At 37.9% G+C, this 19,349-nt stretch overlaps 1 protein-coding gene and 1 long non-coding RNA gene across 2 annotated transcripts; one reads left to right on the forward strand and one right to left on the reverse strand.

Moving 5' to 3' along the window:
• Positions 1 to 7,664: 7,664 nt before the first annotated feature.
• Positions 7,665 to 14,889, forward strand: LOC136252293 (WSCD family member AGAP003962-like). Its single transcript, XM_066044705.1, has 2 exons — positions 7,665 to 8,752; positions 14,488 to 14,889. The coding sequence occupies exons 1-2, from the start codon at positions 7,768 to 7,770 to the stop codon at positions 14,817 to 14,819; spliced, it is 1,317 nt and encodes a 438-aa protein (XP_065900777.1). The 5' UTR covers positions 7,665 to 7,767; the 3' UTR covers positions 14,820 to 14,889.
• Positions 12,424 to 18,851, reverse strand: LOC136252294 (uncharacterized). The gene is made up of 2 exons (XR_010699450.1): positions 18,734 to 18,851; positions 12,424 to 12,730 (listed from the first exon to the last, which is right to left on the reverse strand). It is a non-coding gene; the product is annotated as an uncharacterized lncRNA (long non-coding RNA).
• Positions 18,852 to 19,349: the final 498 nt, after the last annotated feature.

Here is a 19,349-nt window from a genome sequence, read left to right on the forward strand (position 1 = left end):
AGAGGGGTGCAACATGTACTTGGTTGTCTGTACCTACCCAAACTTTTCCATTAGCTAAATGCTTCAGAGAGCCATACCTGTAACCTAAAGGCAGTATATAAAATATCTACAGGCAGAAAAATTATGAATTTTATGTGGAAATATCTCCAAATTGCAGTATTTTAGCATCTATTTTTCAAAAATTTTCCTGGGGGAGCATGCCCCTAGACCCCCCTAGTTCCAAAGCATGCTGGAAAGTGTGCTTTGCGCACCTCTACCCAAGAGATTAGTACCTTGAGTTAGCCCCCCCTTTTATAAATCTTAGATCCACCCCTGTGATTTATAAAGTAGTGCATTGATATATAAATTAATATTATAATTTATAAATCAGAGTTTATACTTTACAAATAAGTATTATAGTTTACAACTCACATGTATAATTTATATAAATCAATGTTACAGTTTATAAAGTATGTCGATGATTTATAAATCAGGTATATGGTTTATAAATCATGCATATGATTTATAAAGTATATGTCCATGATTTATAAAGTAGTGCATTGATTTATAAAGTATGGTTATAGTTTATAAATAAGGCATTTGGCACAATTTTGGTACAAACGGCGCCCCATACTAATAAAGCCTCAAATCTGTGTACGTTTAGCAACATGTTTTACTGTATTGTGTGTTATATTGCTCTACCAATCCATCACTGTTAAGAACAAACTGGATTTAGTCGCAGCTGCACTAGAGCGCGGCAAACTGAGTCTAGAACTGAGTGAAGTGACTGCAGAGGTCGCCAACTCCGGAAGCAAGTTGTGTACGAAATTAAGTTTCAAAGAAATTCCAGGATCAAGCCTCAATAAAATTCCAGGGTCAAGCCTCAATAAAATTCCAGGGTCAAGCCTCAATAAAATTCCAAGGAGTCTCAAAGAAAGTCCATGGTCAAGTATTACTCGAAGTCCAGAGTCAATTGATAATATTGATGAAATATTGCCATCAAGCAATGAAACTGAGTTAAGTCTAAAAGATGAAATAGTGCCATCAGATCTCGATGGAAGTTCATTGTCAAGTCTCACAGAAAGGCCAGTATCAAGTATCACTGGAAGTCCAGAATCAGGTCTCAAAGAAATAATTCCGTAAAGTTTCAACGAGAATAGAATCATTAAAATTCTGGAGCCAAGCCTCAACAAAAGTCCCAAGATAAGCCTCAATAAAAGTCCAACATCAAGCCTTATTATTGAAAGTCCCAAGACAAGCCTCAATAAAAGTACAAAGTCAAGACTAAAGTGAAAGTCTAGAGTCAAGTCTCACTGAAACAAGATATGTGCTTGAAATGCTGCGGAAGAAAGGTATTGTGACAAATGGCATCATCGGCTATGAAGCTAGGTACATTACTTTACATAATTTTACTGAATTTCAAATAGACAACATTATTACAGCATTTGGAATACCGTACCTAACCTACATTCCTCAAACTTCAAAGACCAATTATTGACTTAATTGTGCTGGTCTAACATTAGCAAAGGCCAGTAAACATAACCAATGAAGGAAACGTGGTTATGCCTAAACACTTTCAGAAATGTAAGAGTCACCTTGTACGCAGAGTGTTAAGTTGCAAAGAAACCACCATGTAGAGAGTTCTGTAATAAATATATATAACTTGTACATTTACTGATAAATTCAGAAATATTTAAAGTATTTAACATCTGCTTCATCTTTTCTTCTTCCTGTGGTAAAGAAAAAACGACAGGTTAAAAAGGCCCCAAAGCCAGCCATAGGCTGGCTTTGGGGTACACAAATACAAAAAAGAAGTGAAATCTAATCCAAAACAGCCAAGCTGTAAAAAAAGAGTGCGGCCCTCAAAAAGGCTGGGGTGAAAAAGATGTGAAATCCAAGGTGGTGGCCAAGAAATGGCTGTGATGGTAGGTTAATGGTAAAAATTTTAATAGCGACAATTCAGGTGAATTTGGTGCCACTTGATCTTGGCACAAAATTCACCTGAATTGTCATTATTAAATTTTTTACCATTAACCTACCATCACAGCCATTTCTTGGCCGCCACCTTGGATTTCACATCTTTTTTCACCATGGCCTTTTAGGGGGCTGCACCTTTTTTTACAGCTTGGCTGTTTTTGGATTAGACATATATGACAAGAAAGATTTTCCACACATCCAATTTCTATGAACTTGAAAAATACAAACCTGGAATTTTCTCCTTTACTGAGTTGGTGCGTACCAAATTTCATGTCAATAGCCTTTTCTGATCTGAAGTTTTTAGTCGTCAGAGTTGGCAAATTGGATGTGTGTGTGCAAGACCTTTTTTGCAAATCCAGTCACATATACATGTAATTGATTGTTTTCTTTGCAACAGGTATAGAGCCTGAGAAAGGCAATAAAGAAATCATCCAGAGAATGGCGAGACCATTTAGAGAAATACTTACGTTCAACAAAGTCTCCAACATTGGTACTAAAATATGAGAACTTGCTAACTGATTTACATACTGAATTAAAAAGGATGATGGAATTTATGAAGTTTCCATACACAGAAGATGACCTACAGTGTACTGTCAATTCTACAATTGAAGGTTTTCACAGAAAACATAAAAATGTGACTGACCCATATGCTCAAGATCAAAGAAACATTGTATCAAAGCAAGCAAATAATGTGTTACGTTATTACAACATTAGATACTGATAATAAAGAACGTTTTCATATTTAACTTGTATGTTACATAATACTATTTAATATGTATTCATTCACTTATTAGTGTTCATTTTTTATACAATCTGTAAGGTAATGTGTGTATATAACTATATACTTACCTATTATATGCAGTACTCAAATTCCATTGTAGAATGGGATGGGGCTCAGGCTATACTTGTTAGTGGTGATCACTGGTACCAATAGTCAAATCTTGCGGCTAATCATGTGATGCACTGATAGGATTTTGCTAATTTCTGTGTGTGCTTAGATGATGGCTGTTACTAATAGTATACTAGTAATGTTGCTTAGGTCAGTAACATGTAAGATTTCTCATGCGATTTGGCTGATAAACTGATTTCCCACATCACTAATTACTTGTAGTCTAGCTATTTAACACTCTAATAATGAAATCTGGTATTAATACCCTAATAGAACAGTTGCTCAATAGCAATGGGCATGCAACGTCTTAGTGTATTTTTTTCATAATGGATACCAGGAATGTTGGCATAAGCAACTTGAAGCCGAGCTTGAAGCAGTCCTGGCTCCTGTGACAATAATCCTTTAGTAATGTAACTACTGTTATAGGTATTGCTTGTGATGATGCAGTATATCAACAAACCCAACCAGTATATGTGACCGGATTTCACATAACAAGGCTTCCACACACACAAATAAATCAAACTTACGTTTTTACCAGAAATGGATTGCTGGCCTAATACACTATCATATTCCACACTGTACTTCCTTCAGGACTGGCAAGTCTGGTTTCTGTGGCAGCTTTCTTCCGACCCTGTCAAAGCCACGAGTGGGAGATTGGTGCCATTGAATGGCCATGGCTTTGTGATAATGGTGTGTAGTGAGCTGGGACTTCACAGAGAGCTCGCCAATAGTGTTCTCAGTCAATTTGGAGTGATTTGAGGGCCATGGAGAGCCCAAACTTGGCCTCTGGATTCCAATCATCTTCTTGCTTCATTTTGCACCCCTATATTGGGCCCACCCTCCCACCCTATTACTGCCACCCTCCCACCCTATTACTGCCACCCTATTACTGCCACCCTATTACTGCCACCTGTGATGTTATTACCCGCTCGAGAAAAGCTGCCCAAAACAGGGCTATTTTTTCGTATCAGAAATGTATACACCCACTCAGTGATAGCTAGTAAATAGATGCATACTTGGTGCAAATTTTGTTTGCACAGCTGTAGGCACTGGGAAGTTATTACACAATGCATGATTACTTAAAATCGCCATATCTCCTAACGAAGCTTTGTGCGTCGAAGCCGGGTTTTGTCAAATTCAGTCACATATAACCTTTTGAAGACTTCTGGATAGTCCCTACCACTGGACAAGGTATATAGCTTGTAGTATGAAAAGAGAATAGACATTATTTTCCAACAAGTACACCATGTACACAATTCATTGGGGCACGGGTCCCACCATAATAACTGATGGATTCATGTCGGTTGCTAGTTGCATTTAGTTGAGTGTACAGTATGTTCATCTTCCTTATAAGGGATAAAGGTAATCAACATGTAGACCAAATAATTACAACCAACAACCCACAATAGTTATAGTTGGCTTCAATATGCGTCACCAATAAGCCCTGCCACCTATAACCAATACTCCACTATTATTAACTCCTGTTATATGAGTTTTTTTAAAATTATTTTTTATTTGATTAACACTTTACAGTGACCAGCACTGAAGGTCTACAGCAACATGTGCTGCAGCCTTAGGATTACCTAACCTAATTTCAAGGACTTAGACTTAATGACTTATAGCTGGAAAGGTGTAACAGAAAAGGGGCCAAAGTAAGGAAAAAAATCCCTCCAACCCCAGGATTCGAACTGCAGGTCACCCAATGTCTAGTCTGGGCCACACTCAGACTTCCTCCAGGAGGGATGAATTTTCTTCCTTAAACCTAAAGTATTTATTATTAACACTTTACAGTGACCAGCACCGAAGGTCTACAGCAACATGTGCTGCAGCCTTAGGATTACCGAGTGATAGATATAACTCTTTTCTGTCAACCTTGAGATACTGACTGGTATGTGATAAACATTAATATTTTGTGGGTGTGTGTTGATATAAATTTGATATGCTCAGAATCTATTGTCTGTCAGGTAGCTATGTCTGTGGCATCATCTCTTTTTTTTTGTTTTTCCTATTTAATGCCCTTCCACAAAATTATATCACTTCTATTCTGTTTCACTTGCCCCTTCAATGCTATGCATTCACCTATAGTTAATGATAAAATGCCACGGACCATCCAATGATCCATGAATTTAGTGTTCATCCGGGCTGTATGTGTGTTGATGTCACGTAATTATTGTGTAATGTTGTACTATGATGTATTATGGACACTCTGGGGACCTACAAATAATCTCCTACTATCCAATTTTCCTAAGGTTTACATCTGGATTATGAAGGTATCCACATTATCAAGTGTCTACGAGATAATTCCACTGTATACCCTCATGCTATATAGCTAAAGGAACATGTGACGTGTTATCCATACATGGTTGCTTGTGTGTATTGCATTAAATTTAATTTAATTGCCATTCTTGCAATCCTAGCCTATCTACACATACTTGATGAGGTGACTATGTCATAACTACACTATGCTTGTTGCTAATCTAGTGTTAAGGGATTGAATTCTGTACATGGTATTTTTTTGTTTCTTTCCAAACCTTCACATATCAACCATGTAGGTTAGTAGGGGAATGTTGTCTCATTCAAAGCATAAATAGTGTCCAGCAATAGTCAAGGTGTCCAATGTTCCTGCAGGCTATATTAGGATGGGTGTTTATGACCAGTGTAAAACTGTAATTCTCCTATACTGGATGACGGATAATCATTGTTGCTAAGAAGCAAATCTTCATTCATTGGTAATAGATCTATACACTTGATGAAACAGTAGCCACATAAAGTATGGCTGTAACGTGCTACTGTTTCAAATTTTTAAACTTTTGTAAAAGCTGTAATCATAGCAGCTATTGGTCTCACTTAAGTTCTGTTACTATAAGTCATGTTACACAAAACAATAACTATTACTGAGTTTTATAGCTGCATGCATGATGATATCATTATCATACTCCAAAGTTTTTCACCACAGCAAAGCACATGCCCAAGTGTAAATTCGGCTCTTTTGTTATGTAGCTATATGCTGCATTGGGTAGCTATAGCCTAGCAGTATTTGGATACGGCAAAATATTTGATCAGTTAGAAAGAGAAAACATTTTAGCTAGCTACATACATTGTGGGACCGCAGTTAGGTTACACTGGGTGTGTGGTGTGTAACTGGACAAAAGTAATTAGCCAGACTAAATAAAACTGTATGCATATACCATTCTCATTTACCCAAAACAGTAACTATTAGTAACTACACAATGAAAGCATATACAACATGTTGGGCACTGATATAGGCTTGGTCTAAAATATATTTCATCTCTGTGCAAGCTATTTCTAATTCTATTAGACTCATAGAAGCTTGGTGTGTCTGCTAGTCAGATGTATTTAAACACAAGCCATGCCAAGGAGTATTACTCCAATAGAATACAACATTTAAATACTTGGCTACATAATCATGCTCTTTGTTGTTAAAGTTGAGTACAGCCCTGAAGGTATGTTCCACATGGAACTAAAACATATATCCTGAGGGAAAACTAATGAGATGTACAGGACCTGCACACCGCAACGACAAAGGAAAAAGGTCTCTAGTCAAGTTTGTGTCTCAGTCATATCATAATTATCAGCTCTCCTAGGATCCTCCATATAAATTCTCTGTTTCCCATGCTGTCTGCACCTCTTTACTGCCAGCACTAAAATGTTCCATTATTCTGTATTATTTTCTTGCATACTGAGTGTACAGGCTTGGAAAAAAGGGTGCCAGTGCAAGATGTACCTCTGTGTTCCAAGCCTGGGAAAGTTTTAAACAGTTGTCCTCAGGCAAATATCGGCTGCTGATCTTATGAAAATGGACTGCCTGTCCACGTACAAATATGCCTAAGTGTAGGACAAGAAAGAAAGAATCATTTATTTGGAATGGCCTTTAATATCAAGTTGCTGTGACACAGCTGTGGGGTAAGCTACTAGCTCTGCATTGTGAGTAATTTTTTTGCTCTAGGAAACAGCACTGAGCTGACTTAGCAACTAACTTGGCATCAAATCCACTGAAACCTTAATTGTAGCATAGATAATATAGCGTATACACTGTATTATCTATGCTTGTAGTGAATACCAGTTGGTGCTTGACTCACCACAACCTGCACCATGGCCGGGTAAAGTAGTGTGTCACATACTGTACACATGCAGACATACATTAGTACATTAGTCATGTGATACCACTGATGTTCCAATTGTTCAACTCAGGAGCGGATCCAGGATTTGGAAAGGGGTGTGTACCACTGAGCCATCAGGGTAGTAGAATGGGGGGAGGGGGGGGGGGGAGGTTACAGCCCCCTAAAAGCTATTTAAGCAATTTCATATGTTTTGGTTATGATGCACAAATGTCAAAATCATGCTGCCTTCTCAAGAATTGAAAGTGACAGTCATGAGTAGTTCAGCTAGCTATATGAACCAAAAGAATGGCATACATAAGATCATGTGCATTGCAGGCTAAGTGTTACCATGCATGGATAGTGGTGCAGATGTTAGTTTTTTTTTCATATTGAGAGGATTCTCAATACTGTAATGTGTGGTGACTGTTCTATTAGAGCCTGTGACTGATTGCTCTATTAGAGTATCTCGATCTTGTGTTATTTGGGGGGTGGGGAGGGGGCATGTGCCCCTCCTGAACTACTAGTCTACCAAACGAGCTACTTAACCAAGACTGTAACATACGGTCTTACAGACTTACTTCTCCGTCACTGCGTTAATTAATCCATGGTCATTAAGGTTTACAACGCTTCATGCCTGCGGGCGCCCCATGCGCGTTAATCATCGATAAAATTTTCCGTAAATCACTCCGTATAATTTCCAACCTTTTAAGGTTTTACTCCGGACAGATCAGAGATAAACTCTCGGATAAACTCGAGGGTCATCTATGGTTAAGGAAAGAGTGGTGTGACCATCGAGACTACATGTTAAAGAAGATCTGTGTACTAGCAAGATATTGCATTGTGTTGTGTGTTATATCTACCTTCGTATTGCTTTACCAATCATTCGAGAAATCCATCAGCGCTGAGTACAAAGTACGAATAGCCGCCGCTGAGCTAAGACGCAAACTAAGTGATGTGACCGTGGAAATCGCCAGTCCCAGTGAGTCAAGTTTGAAGTTAACTCTCAATGACAGTGTAATGTCAAGTTTCAATGAAAGTTCACGGTCATTGACTTTCAACGATAGTTTGCGATCGAGTCTCAACCAAAGTCTGAGGCCAACCATCAATGAAAATCTGGGGTCAATCCTCAACGAAAGTCTTCAGTCAAGTCACAATGAAACAAAACAATTGCTTGAAATGCTTCGAAAGAAAGGTGTTTTGACAATCGGTGGCAGTGGCTATTATGAAGGTCGGTACAAGCCTTTACGTAATTTTAATGAATCTCAAATAGACAGCATTGTGACAGCATTTGGAATACCTAACCTAAATTCCTCAAACTTCAAAGAACAAATGCTGGCTTGTACTGGTCTAACATTAGTGAAGGCAAAGAAGCCAGTAAACATAACCAATGGAGGAAATGTGGTTATGCCTAAACACTTTCAGAAATGTAAGAGTATGAGTTTTCAGAAGACTGGTAAAACTGTTGCATTACTCAGCTTCCCTGGATCAGGTAACTCATGGGTGCGACAACTACTAGAGACCACTACTGGAATTTACACTGGTACTTACAAGGATTGTGATGATTTCTATATTTCCAATGGAATGATAGGAGAAGGAGTTTATACTGATAATGTTATTGCTGTTAAAATACATCACACCAATGCTAATGATTTGAAGTGGTTGTATGGACATAGTATCATTTACGTTGTTAGAAATCCATTTGATACAATCCTTGCTGAATGGAATCGATGGCAGTCAGCTTTGAAAAATCACGATACAGCACATCTTTCTACAACTACTGTCTTTGGTAAGTAGGACACTTTGTATACATAATTGAATGTTAATACTGTCTTAGCGGCTACCTTTATAGAAAGACCACCTCTCAAAAGGCTAACCCCATACTCTTTTAAGTTAGAAATATATTTATACATTAATCCACTTAGCCACCTGCCTAAGGCCAACAATTTTTGGCCAAAAGATGACATGCTTAATAGACAGGTTCCAGTCAACATCATACTGGTACCAACTCTATGTGCAGGACATTCCCTATGTACAGGACTTTTGTATGTTACATGCGATAAATTTCATTATACTTTTAATTCCTATGCATCAAAAGGCGCATGTGCAGTATCTACCCAAACAAAGGTGTGCATCATGCACAGCACATGCACAGCACATGCACAGCACGTGCACATGCATTTATAGGACCTGTCTGTATCCTGATGATACCCTATATCTACCTTGTTGTTGACACCTTGATTGTTGATGATTAATAGTAGTATTCATTGTTAGTAGGTTCCTGTAGCTGCATGATACATTGATCACTAAAACCAGAGCACAATGACAAGTTGACCATACTCCTTATTCAGCATGTGACCTCATCCCTTATATGATCTTGCTGCCCTTATAAATGGCAAACACAGCTGCACTTAAATATGGGAGTGCCAAAGTGCTAATTACCACATAGCTAGACAAAGCAGCTCTGCTATTATACAATCAGCTATGGTGCCACCCAAATGCAAACATCACAAGCCCTAATTATGTGAGATAAAAAACTTGCTAATAGTGGCAGTTCATTAATGAGTAATGAAATGGCTGCCAGACCCCTACAGACTTGTGAATGAAGCGGCTGTCACGCCCCTAATGGGCAAGTTTTTAAATTGCATGCAATATTATTGCCTGCAATGTTGTGTTTGGGGTTATCACCACTACTGAACTTATTAACCTCAAGAGCCAGCATAAGGTATTGTTTACCAATTGAGCAAATAGTCAAATATAGAAATTTTATTAAAAAGCATGATAGTACAACACTTATATGCACAACATGGTTAATCCTTTACACTGTGACACTATACTATTGTAATGGTGACTCAAGAAACAGTTTATGTCAATTTTCAGTCCTGAGTGATCAGTCCCAGCAATGTACTTGGATTATATCATTGTTATTGTACTAATCACATAGTGATTTAATTTGCCATACATTAGTCTCAATAGTAGGAGTGCAATTAAGGTGGCAGTATACCGGAAACCCATCTAATGGGAAGCCTTATGAAGTGAAGCCATAATATTACCACAAGAATTTGCTTTATTAGATCACGCGATTACACTTACGTAATAATAATATGGCTACGTTGCGTGTTAAAGCGCGTGGCTTTGTTGTAAGAAGAAATTCATCGTTGTTTAATATGTAGTAGTAAAGAAGACATTCACAAAAGTAAGTAGAGTAGTATAGAAACTTAGTTTAAGGGGATTCGTATCCTTTGCGCGAAATTTTGGCGGCAAGGGTAATTTGTGGTTTTAGTATGGTATCCTAAATGGCGAAGACGGCTTTTCTACGTCAAATTTTTCTAGTATACTAGCTTTAAATCCTTGTATAACAAGATGTAGTTGTGCAACAAAGGTGGGCGAAGGGCGCAATACCCGAAAAAAAATTTTCCGTGTACGTAATCCTAGCACTACCGTCCACTTTTCATAGTTGTGGACGCTTGGCACAGGGAAATTATATAAATAGAATGATGTCTGCTTACGCTATTACTATGGTAAACTCATTACGCCCTAGGCATTGCCTGGGAAAACCTGAATAACCCATCGTTTGATCCGTCTTGGTATAAGGCTGCGAGTAAATTGACGTGAAGATGATTATAAAAGGGGTTCCTGAATTGCTCTGTATCCGCATTTCCACGTGTTTTAGCAGTGTGAAATTTCTTATGGCAACAGTGTAATGGTCGTGCTAAAACATGATACAGCATATAACTTCGTGCACTCTTTATTCTGTGTTTTATGAATTTTATAAATCCATGTATCGATTAATAATTTTGCGGTTACCGCCACCTTAATCCCAAATCACATGGCCTTGTTTCTGTAATTGCACTATCAAGTAGCCAATAAAGTAGCAGAATAACAGAAGCCTTTTAAGTGCAACATATGTAGACATTTTGAGTTGCCAATCAGAATTGCTGACATGTGAAGTGCAACAACAAATGATGTAATACAAAGAAGGATGATGCAATCACCTGGTAGAAGTTAATGGCCACATGGAACTGGGTAGATGTGTACTACAAACCATGAAGGGTGGTCACTATGTGATTAGTAGGCAATCACACACATTTTCATGCAATTATGGAATAATTGTACTCAAATGTGTGTGATTTCCTATACTTATAAATAGCATGGTGAAAGCAAAACATGGACCACATACCTTTACTTAGGCCAGAGACTTGCTGTAATGAAGCAGTCATCGTAGGCCATGTATCGTAATATAGTCTGGTGTGGTTGCCCCTTCGCAAACAGGAAGGGTCTGGAGACTCTAGCATAGTGTATTTGTGTGAATGGAATGTAATTAGTGGGAGAAACATGGTTTTCTGTAATTAGATTGCATCATTATGGTTAGTCATCACAACATTCATATCCAGTTGAATATTAATGTTGGAAAAAAACTCACTGCTTCTAACTTTCATACTCTTTGTACTTTTTTAATATGCCATCCTTATTCCTTCACGGTAAGTTATTCTAACTAGACAAGACTCAAGACAAGCAAAACAGAAGCCATAGTTTGCCACATATCAAGTTAGCCAAAACAGATATCCACGTCACTAAATGAGGAGGCAAACGATTTGATTGGACGCACCAGTTTTCAGTAAGTTCACACAAGTACACAATGCTAGAGTCCCCAGACCCTTCCTGTTTGTGAAGGGGTGGCCGCGCCAGACTAATCGTAATAGAACAGTTATATATATATATATATATATATATATATATCATATCTATATAAAAGAACTAAAATTTTAAAATGAAGCAGGCATATATCTGATCAATAAGAAATGATCAATGATGCTATTCACATCCTGTTTATTCCATGTTTAGTAATTTGTTTTTAGTTATTCATCTGCAAGGTTTTACTTTTCAGTGTGTTGCATAGACCTTTGTCATTTAACCACTGAGTTGAAGGTAGGTCATTACGCGTGCTGACGCATGCACCTGTAATGAGTATTGCGCAAGTACTAAAAATATTTCATGTGAGTCAAATAGTCTCGGTACAAAAAGTAGAGGGAGGGGTGCGATACATATTTCAATTCTACTCAGTTTGCTGTTTACAATGGTGTGAATCACAATTATAAAAATGGAGTAATTGGACTTACAGTGGTGATCACGACTTTCATGTTAACAGTAGCAGTAATCATCAATGATTACAGTACAACCATCGTTGCTTGATTTATTACTTTCAACAGAATAGTATTACTATGTTTAATAAAAATAATTTTGTTAGTGCTTTGTAGTGCTACCTGAACAAGAGGAGGGACTACACTAAAGGCTTGAAAGAGGACACACTTTACTATACATACAGATAACGACAAAAGTTGCCGTTGTTGCTGCCACCTCCGCCTCCCTTCCACTGAAGTAGCATTGTGCTTTAAACAGTACAGGATATAGAGTACAGGGTGTAAAGTACACAGACAACATGGCCAGGTATAGACATCATCGCATACTATCTCAATGTGATCTCTACAGCAAGAAACTATCACATACATAGTGCCAAGAGTACATAATAATAGAGTATGTACTCTTGATAGTGCCTACATACTATCCTTATAAGTAAACAGAATCACTACAACTGTACAATGTACTTTATCCACTGGCAGACCACTATACCACCTCCCCTGTGTGGATGATAGTCACATACCCAAGTTTGGCTACCAGGATCCATTGAGTATGTCTATCAAGTTTGACGTCAGTGTCTCAACATGTGTAGCAAATCTTCTTGTACCGCACACAGCTCTTATACACACTAAGAAGGAAAAAAATTTAATTGGATTTGGGATCAAAGAAAAAAAGTAGTGGAACAAGGGAATGGCTAAATAGGTGAAACAAGAGAGGTTGCCTATACCTGTAGTGGCTATATGTACGTACTTCAGTCTATGACCATGACTGCATTAGGGATTATATGTCCAATAAATACTTATTTTGCAGGTATAGACAATTTCTCTTGTTTCACTACTTTTTTCTCAGATCCCTTTTTAGTTTTTGTTCACTGTGGAAAATATGGGTGATCAATGTGAAGGGAAGCCAAATTGCACTATTGAGCTTTGTGTTGCCGTAAAAAGGACTGGAGGACAAAGGAAAGTCCATGATGCATGCATTGTAGCTGCTGTGGTTGACAAAAAGGCATGTCTTGGGCTGAAGTGAGTGAATAAATCAAGCCAGTAGCCTTATCTAAAGTCAAAATTTGTTTGGCTGAATGCATCAGGCAGTCAGTCAGTTTGCAGAAAATTCTGTTGAACTTAAAATTCCTTTAAACCTTTTTTGGAGGCATTTGGGGGTTGGTCTGAGTACATTTATGGGCTTGGTTATGTCTTACTAATACTGTCAAGCTGTCGTGAAGGAAAATTGAAGCTGGTTTTCGGGTGATATTTTTGTCCACAAGAGCCCAAACCCCCACACCTTCATGATCCCTAATATACAAGTATACATTAGTAGGTCCACTCATCTGTTGGACAAATTGTTCACTGCATTGATCACCTCAGGTGATTTTTACGGAATTCTTTGAATATGACACATACAAATACCTACACTACATATATAGACCATTATGTGTGTTGACAGGTGTATTCATCATTCTTGAGTGGGTGTACCATAAGCAGATAGAGTGTTGTCACAATATTAACTGTATGTGATCACTACCATATGAGTGAATGTGATTAGTAGTACCAAGAGTTAATAATAAGAGAGTACAGCTTAACTATCAAACCTTGAGTGCAAACAGAATCACTACAACTACTACTTAGACTTCCTGTCACCTATAAAGAATTTTTGGATAGAAACTCTAATGCCTAAGTTCCTATATATATCATCTACATTGCTACTTTGTAAGTACACATTGCATACACAACTTGTCACAACCATTGCTACCAACAATGTACAAGAACTCTCAAAAACATTTCATAACTCAAGGATAGAATCTCATACACAAGTTCTTGAAATATGACATATTTGTAGTACTGCTTAATCCGCAAAAAAATGTTTCAAAGTATAGAATCAATTATTTCACCATACATTTTCTATGGGGAAACCACAATAGTGTTTCATTTGTTACACCTTTCTCCAAAACTTCTAATGGAGCCAAACTGCACATGTATGCTAATGAGACCCCCCTCATCATATGGTTGGCCAAAATGTTATTTCTCTTGAGAAAAAATCCACTTTTCCTTTTTAGATGTTTTCTTGGTAGGGCTCAGCTCTACTACTAGTACATACACCATACAGTCAAATGCTTAATGTCTTGGTTAGCAACACATTGAATGGTTTGTGTGTCAATACAACCACCAAAATCTATGCAAATTCTGGCTTGTTTTCCAGTAAAAAGGAACGCAGTCATTATGAACAGGGAGTGATCTTACTGTCTTCACTAACTGAATGTAGTCGTGTTTATTGTTACTTATAAATGTGTGGGGATTTATTTTGCAGCAGGTAATGATTTACACTATTTTAACACTTTTTATTGTAATGGCACCAACTGGCTTATAATTAGTTATTAATGTTCAACAGGTGACGCCTGGAATAATACATTAAGGAAATTTTCCAAGCTATGGCGACGCCATTTAGAGTATTACATACGGCCAACACAGACTCCAACATTGGTTGTAAAATATGAGAACTTGGCCACTGATTTACATACTGAATTGAAAAGGATAATGGAATTTTTGAAGTTTCCATACACAGAAGACGACTTACAGTGTACCATCAAATCTACAATTGAAGGTTTTCACAGAAAACATGAAAATACTACTGATCCATATACTCCAGATCAAAGAATGGTCGTATCAGCACAAATTGAATTGGCCAATAAAGTATTACGTCAGTACAATATAAGTTATTGATCTATTCCATGTAAATATGTATATAATTATACACAAAATTTTTAAAAATATCTATTTTTGGTCATTCTTATGTTATAGTTCAACTTGTAGGTATATTTGCTATTGCTAGTTCATGTGTACATAATAAGTTCAGGGACTATACCCATGCAGGGGATTTGGGAGATCCCTTGGATTTCGCACTCTATTTCGATATTTCAGGCTTCTTTTCTCAGGTGCAATGGAACATTTGTCACCAGGGTGGATTTCTCATCGCACTTGTGACTATCAAGAACATCTGGACAGGGTGGCATGATCTAAATGTTGCAAACTCAATATAGCAAAAATGGCCAAACATTTCTGGGTCCCAGTGTCTAATAGAGAGGTTCCACTGTAGCTATTAAACATTGAAATTTGTATTGAGTTAGACCAACATGTTTAGGAGCTTTTTCCTTCTATTGCAGTGGTGGATCCAGGGGGGGGACATGCCCCCATCCCTTTCAAAAACAAGTTGCATACAAGATTGAGATACTTTAATAGAGCAGTCAATCACTCTAATAAAGCAGTCATAGTGTAGCTTAACTATGAAGCTATGAATAAGGATCTTTATATATATACATTTGGTAAAGGGCAGCCATTGTTTGCTGTGACCTTGTTTTTTTGCTTTTCTGCGAAATGCACCCCCCTGGATCCGCCCCTGCTGTAGTACCATCGTTCATCTCTTATTTCACTACCTTTTATTGCTTGAAGCCATATTTTATTTTTAAATTAGCTAATACAATAGTTCTTTTTAGGACTGGTACTGGGTCATGATCACATACAACCAAATACATACACTAACGTGACAACCTACCCATAGTCATAGATAAAGTTCCACATGCCAGGCTTGTGAAGAAATTAGACTATTACGGTATACGAGGGAAAACGCTTCAGTGGATTACATCTTTTCTTCACAACAGATCACAGCAAGTAGTCATTGAGGGCACATACTCATCCCCATGCAAAGTTACTTCTGGAGTACCTCAGGGTACAGTTTTAGGACCAACACTATTTCTACTTTATATTAATGATCTAATATCAAATATTCAGAGCACTGTTCGTTTATTTGCTGATGACTGTCTTATCTATCGACCAAACAATTCTCCTAATGATCATCAGTTATTACAACAAGACTTAAATACTTGGGGCTAAAACATGGCAAATGAAATTTAATGTTGACAAGTGTTGCATTCTCCAGTTATCCAAACACCACCATAAAACAACATTTCTTTATCACATGTCAAACAAACCCCTCAAAGTTGTTGAACAGCATTCTTACCTTGGAATAATAATAGATCACCATCTTTCTTGGGGACCACAAGTTAACCATGTATGCAACAATGCAACTAGACTAATCGGATTTTTACAGCGTAACTTAAGAAACTGTTCACGTGCACTTAAAGAACTAAGCTATAAACAATTTATTTTACCTGTGCTGGAGTATGCAGCTGCAATTTGGGACCCATACCACCTAAAGGACATAAATAAAATAGAAATGATACAACATAGAGCAGCTAGATTTGTCCTGAATCGACCATGGAGAAGGAATATGCGAGATAGTATATCTGAAATGCTAATATCACTAGACATATTAAAAATTTAAAATAAGAAATAGGGATCACTAAAAAAAGCCACAAAACAAGAAGGGATCGCTGGGGTGGTAATGTAAACCACAAATCCCTATTTTGACTCTCTCATAAATCTTTAGTTATACATGCTCTGTCACTTTGAAGTGAGTCAAAATAGGAATTTTTGTGGTTTACATTACCATCCCAGCGATCCCTTCTTGTTTTGTGGCTTTTTTAGCGATCCCTATTTCTTATTTTAAATTTTTAATATGTCTAGTTTGTATACTTTTTTCCAAATCCATTTATGGATTATAAGTTAATTGGCACATTATAGTGTAGCCTAAGCTAACAGAGATTCCTCAGTTTAAAAGGTTAACTCATTAACTAAATATCTTAATGCAATATTAATTTGTAATCTATGATAAAGACTGTATTTTCATCCTGATTTGTACACGCATAAAATATAAGGCAGGATACATTAATTCCTAGTCTACTCAGTGTTTCAGCCATCATCGTCACACTTTGTGCCATTGTTGAAAACACACTACTACATGAGCTAGCTACCTGTCAGAAGAATTACTGATTGTGCACCTATCATACAGGAGACAGTGTTGATGACGGCACAGGAGACTTGAAGAAGAACAAGATGTCTTAGGTGTTTATTCTAACAGAAGGACAAGAATGAAACTCTATGATATAAGTTATAAGAATGGTAACTGTTAGTGTTATAATACCTGTAGAGTCCAATTTTTAAAAGAAAGAGAAGAACAATGCATACATCAAGCACGTGCATTATAGGTGTAGAGTTGTCTAGCAGAATAGGTAGTGAAGAGATAGCTATACATTGTAGCTGTAGTGCTATTATTGTAGTGATGACACTTACAACACCTTTGTATAAATGCACATATGAACATGCAAGGCTGCATGCGGCAGCAACCGTGTGAGTTGCAAGCTAAATAGGAGGAGATGGCTAGGCTTGGCCGAAGTCTTCCTATGCCGGTGTCTGCATGTACAAATCACAATGTCACTATACTAGTGGCCAGTGGCGTAGCCAGTCTTACGTGATTACCAGAAATTTGGCAGTCTTACCCATGCAAGACTACTTTAAACTGGCATATTGAGTTCCAATTGCCAGGACTTATACTGGGCTCTAGCCCTGGAAACCCTAGGTGTAGCCTGCTAGCAGCAGTGTGTCATAAAGTGGAACACCATAGGTATAGTCAGCAAATTTAAGTCTGGTTAGCATGTGTTCATAAAGGTAGTATACAATCACTGGACTGGACTAGTGGACTGGACTGGTGGACTGGACTACTGGACTCAGGTATTTTCCCTTTTTAAACCAAATATTTGGGCAACTGGTTGAAAGTATGTTAGTCTCATGTAGTTAGACCACTCCCCCACACATAAAGAAACCCACACACAAACCAAAGAAAGGTGTGATCATGCCAGACTTGTCAACATTGCCCAGCTTCAGCTATGTACAGAGGTTCTAATAGTTCTTGCATGTAAACAAATCTAAAACAGAAGTCACATGCGGTAATTATAGTTTAAAGTTCAAAATGGATCAATTTGATTGGTTGAAATCTTGTGCATGTGATTTCACTTGTTATTGCCGTCGTGCAAAAACTATAGAACCTTTTTATCAACTATTGAATAAATAGCAAGACAGTTAACTGTCGCCACTTGATTTAGCTGACTCCATGACTATAACTTGCATGGATACTACAACACTACATACACATGTACTGTATGGTTTGTACTTCATGATAAGACAAACGGTAGTCGTACAATAAAGAATATGCCAAGAGAGAGAGAATTGCACACAATTTTAAGATAACAGACAGTGCCAAGTAGACAGATTCATCTGCATATTTTACATTCAATGTAGCAATAGCTACGACCAGTTGCCCAAATATGTGCTAAACTGAAAAACAAACAAAAAAAACTGAGTCCACCAGTCCAGTCCACCAGTCCAGTCCACTAGTCCAGTCCAGTGATTGTATACAACCGTTCATAAATGCTTGCAACTGTCAATGTCACTAGCTGATCAGAGAATGTGCTAGAGTAAGTACACAGTAGCTAGTTACAGTGACAATAGCACAGTAGCACACAATCCTCCCATATAAGACTATCAGGCTTCACACCCTTAAGTTCAGTGTTTATGACATGGATACCATATGGGAGGGTTGATGATATGTGGTTAGACCACAAAATATTTCTAAATGGTAGGGTTGTAATAAACACCCCACCCAACCTTTTCTGTGTGTGAAAAGCAGCCATAATATCAGCGCTACCATTCTTCCCCCTATAATGGACAAACAAAGCACTCACTGTGATGGCTAGGAAGAGAATAAACCGATGCCTTGCGTACGCGCTTGAACGGCTTCTGGATCAAGTGCCCGTTAGTACCTAAAGACTGGAGTCATCTTGAAACGATTTTAATTTTGCGAGTGAGAGTTTCGCGATTAGCCGCCTGGCGCATCTTATCGATTATTTTTTCTTAATTATTATTTTTTCTCTTTTCGGGAACTCGCGATTGTACGGCTTCCACTTGGTTTCAAGCTTGAAAGTTTCAAGGCGGCTTGAAAGTCTCAAGACGGGCGGCTTGAAAGTCTCTAGACGACTTGAAAGTCTCAAGACGACTTGAAAGTCAGCTTCAAGGCGGCTTGAAAGTCTCAAGACGGCTTGAAAGTCTCAAGGCGACTTGAAAATGTCAACTGAGGCAACTTGAAAATCTCAAGACGACTTGAAAGTTTCAAGGCGGCTTGAAAGTCTCAAGACGACTTGAAAGTCTCAAGGCAGCTTGAAAGTCTCAAGACGACTTGAAAGTCTCAAGGCGGCTTGAAAGTCTCGAGACGACTTGAAAGTCTCAAGACGACTTGAAAGTCAGCTTCAAGGCGGCTTGCAAGTCTCAAGGCGACTTGAAAATCTCAACTGAGGCAACTTG

Source organism: Dysidea avara, chromosome 4 (assembly GCF_963678975.1).
Source record: "Dysidea avara chromosome 4, odDysAvar1.4, whole genome shotgun sequence".
NCBI classification, from domain to species: domain Eukaryota; kingdom Metazoa; phylum Porifera; class Demospongiae; order Dictyoceratida; family Dysideidae; genus Dysidea; species Dysidea avara.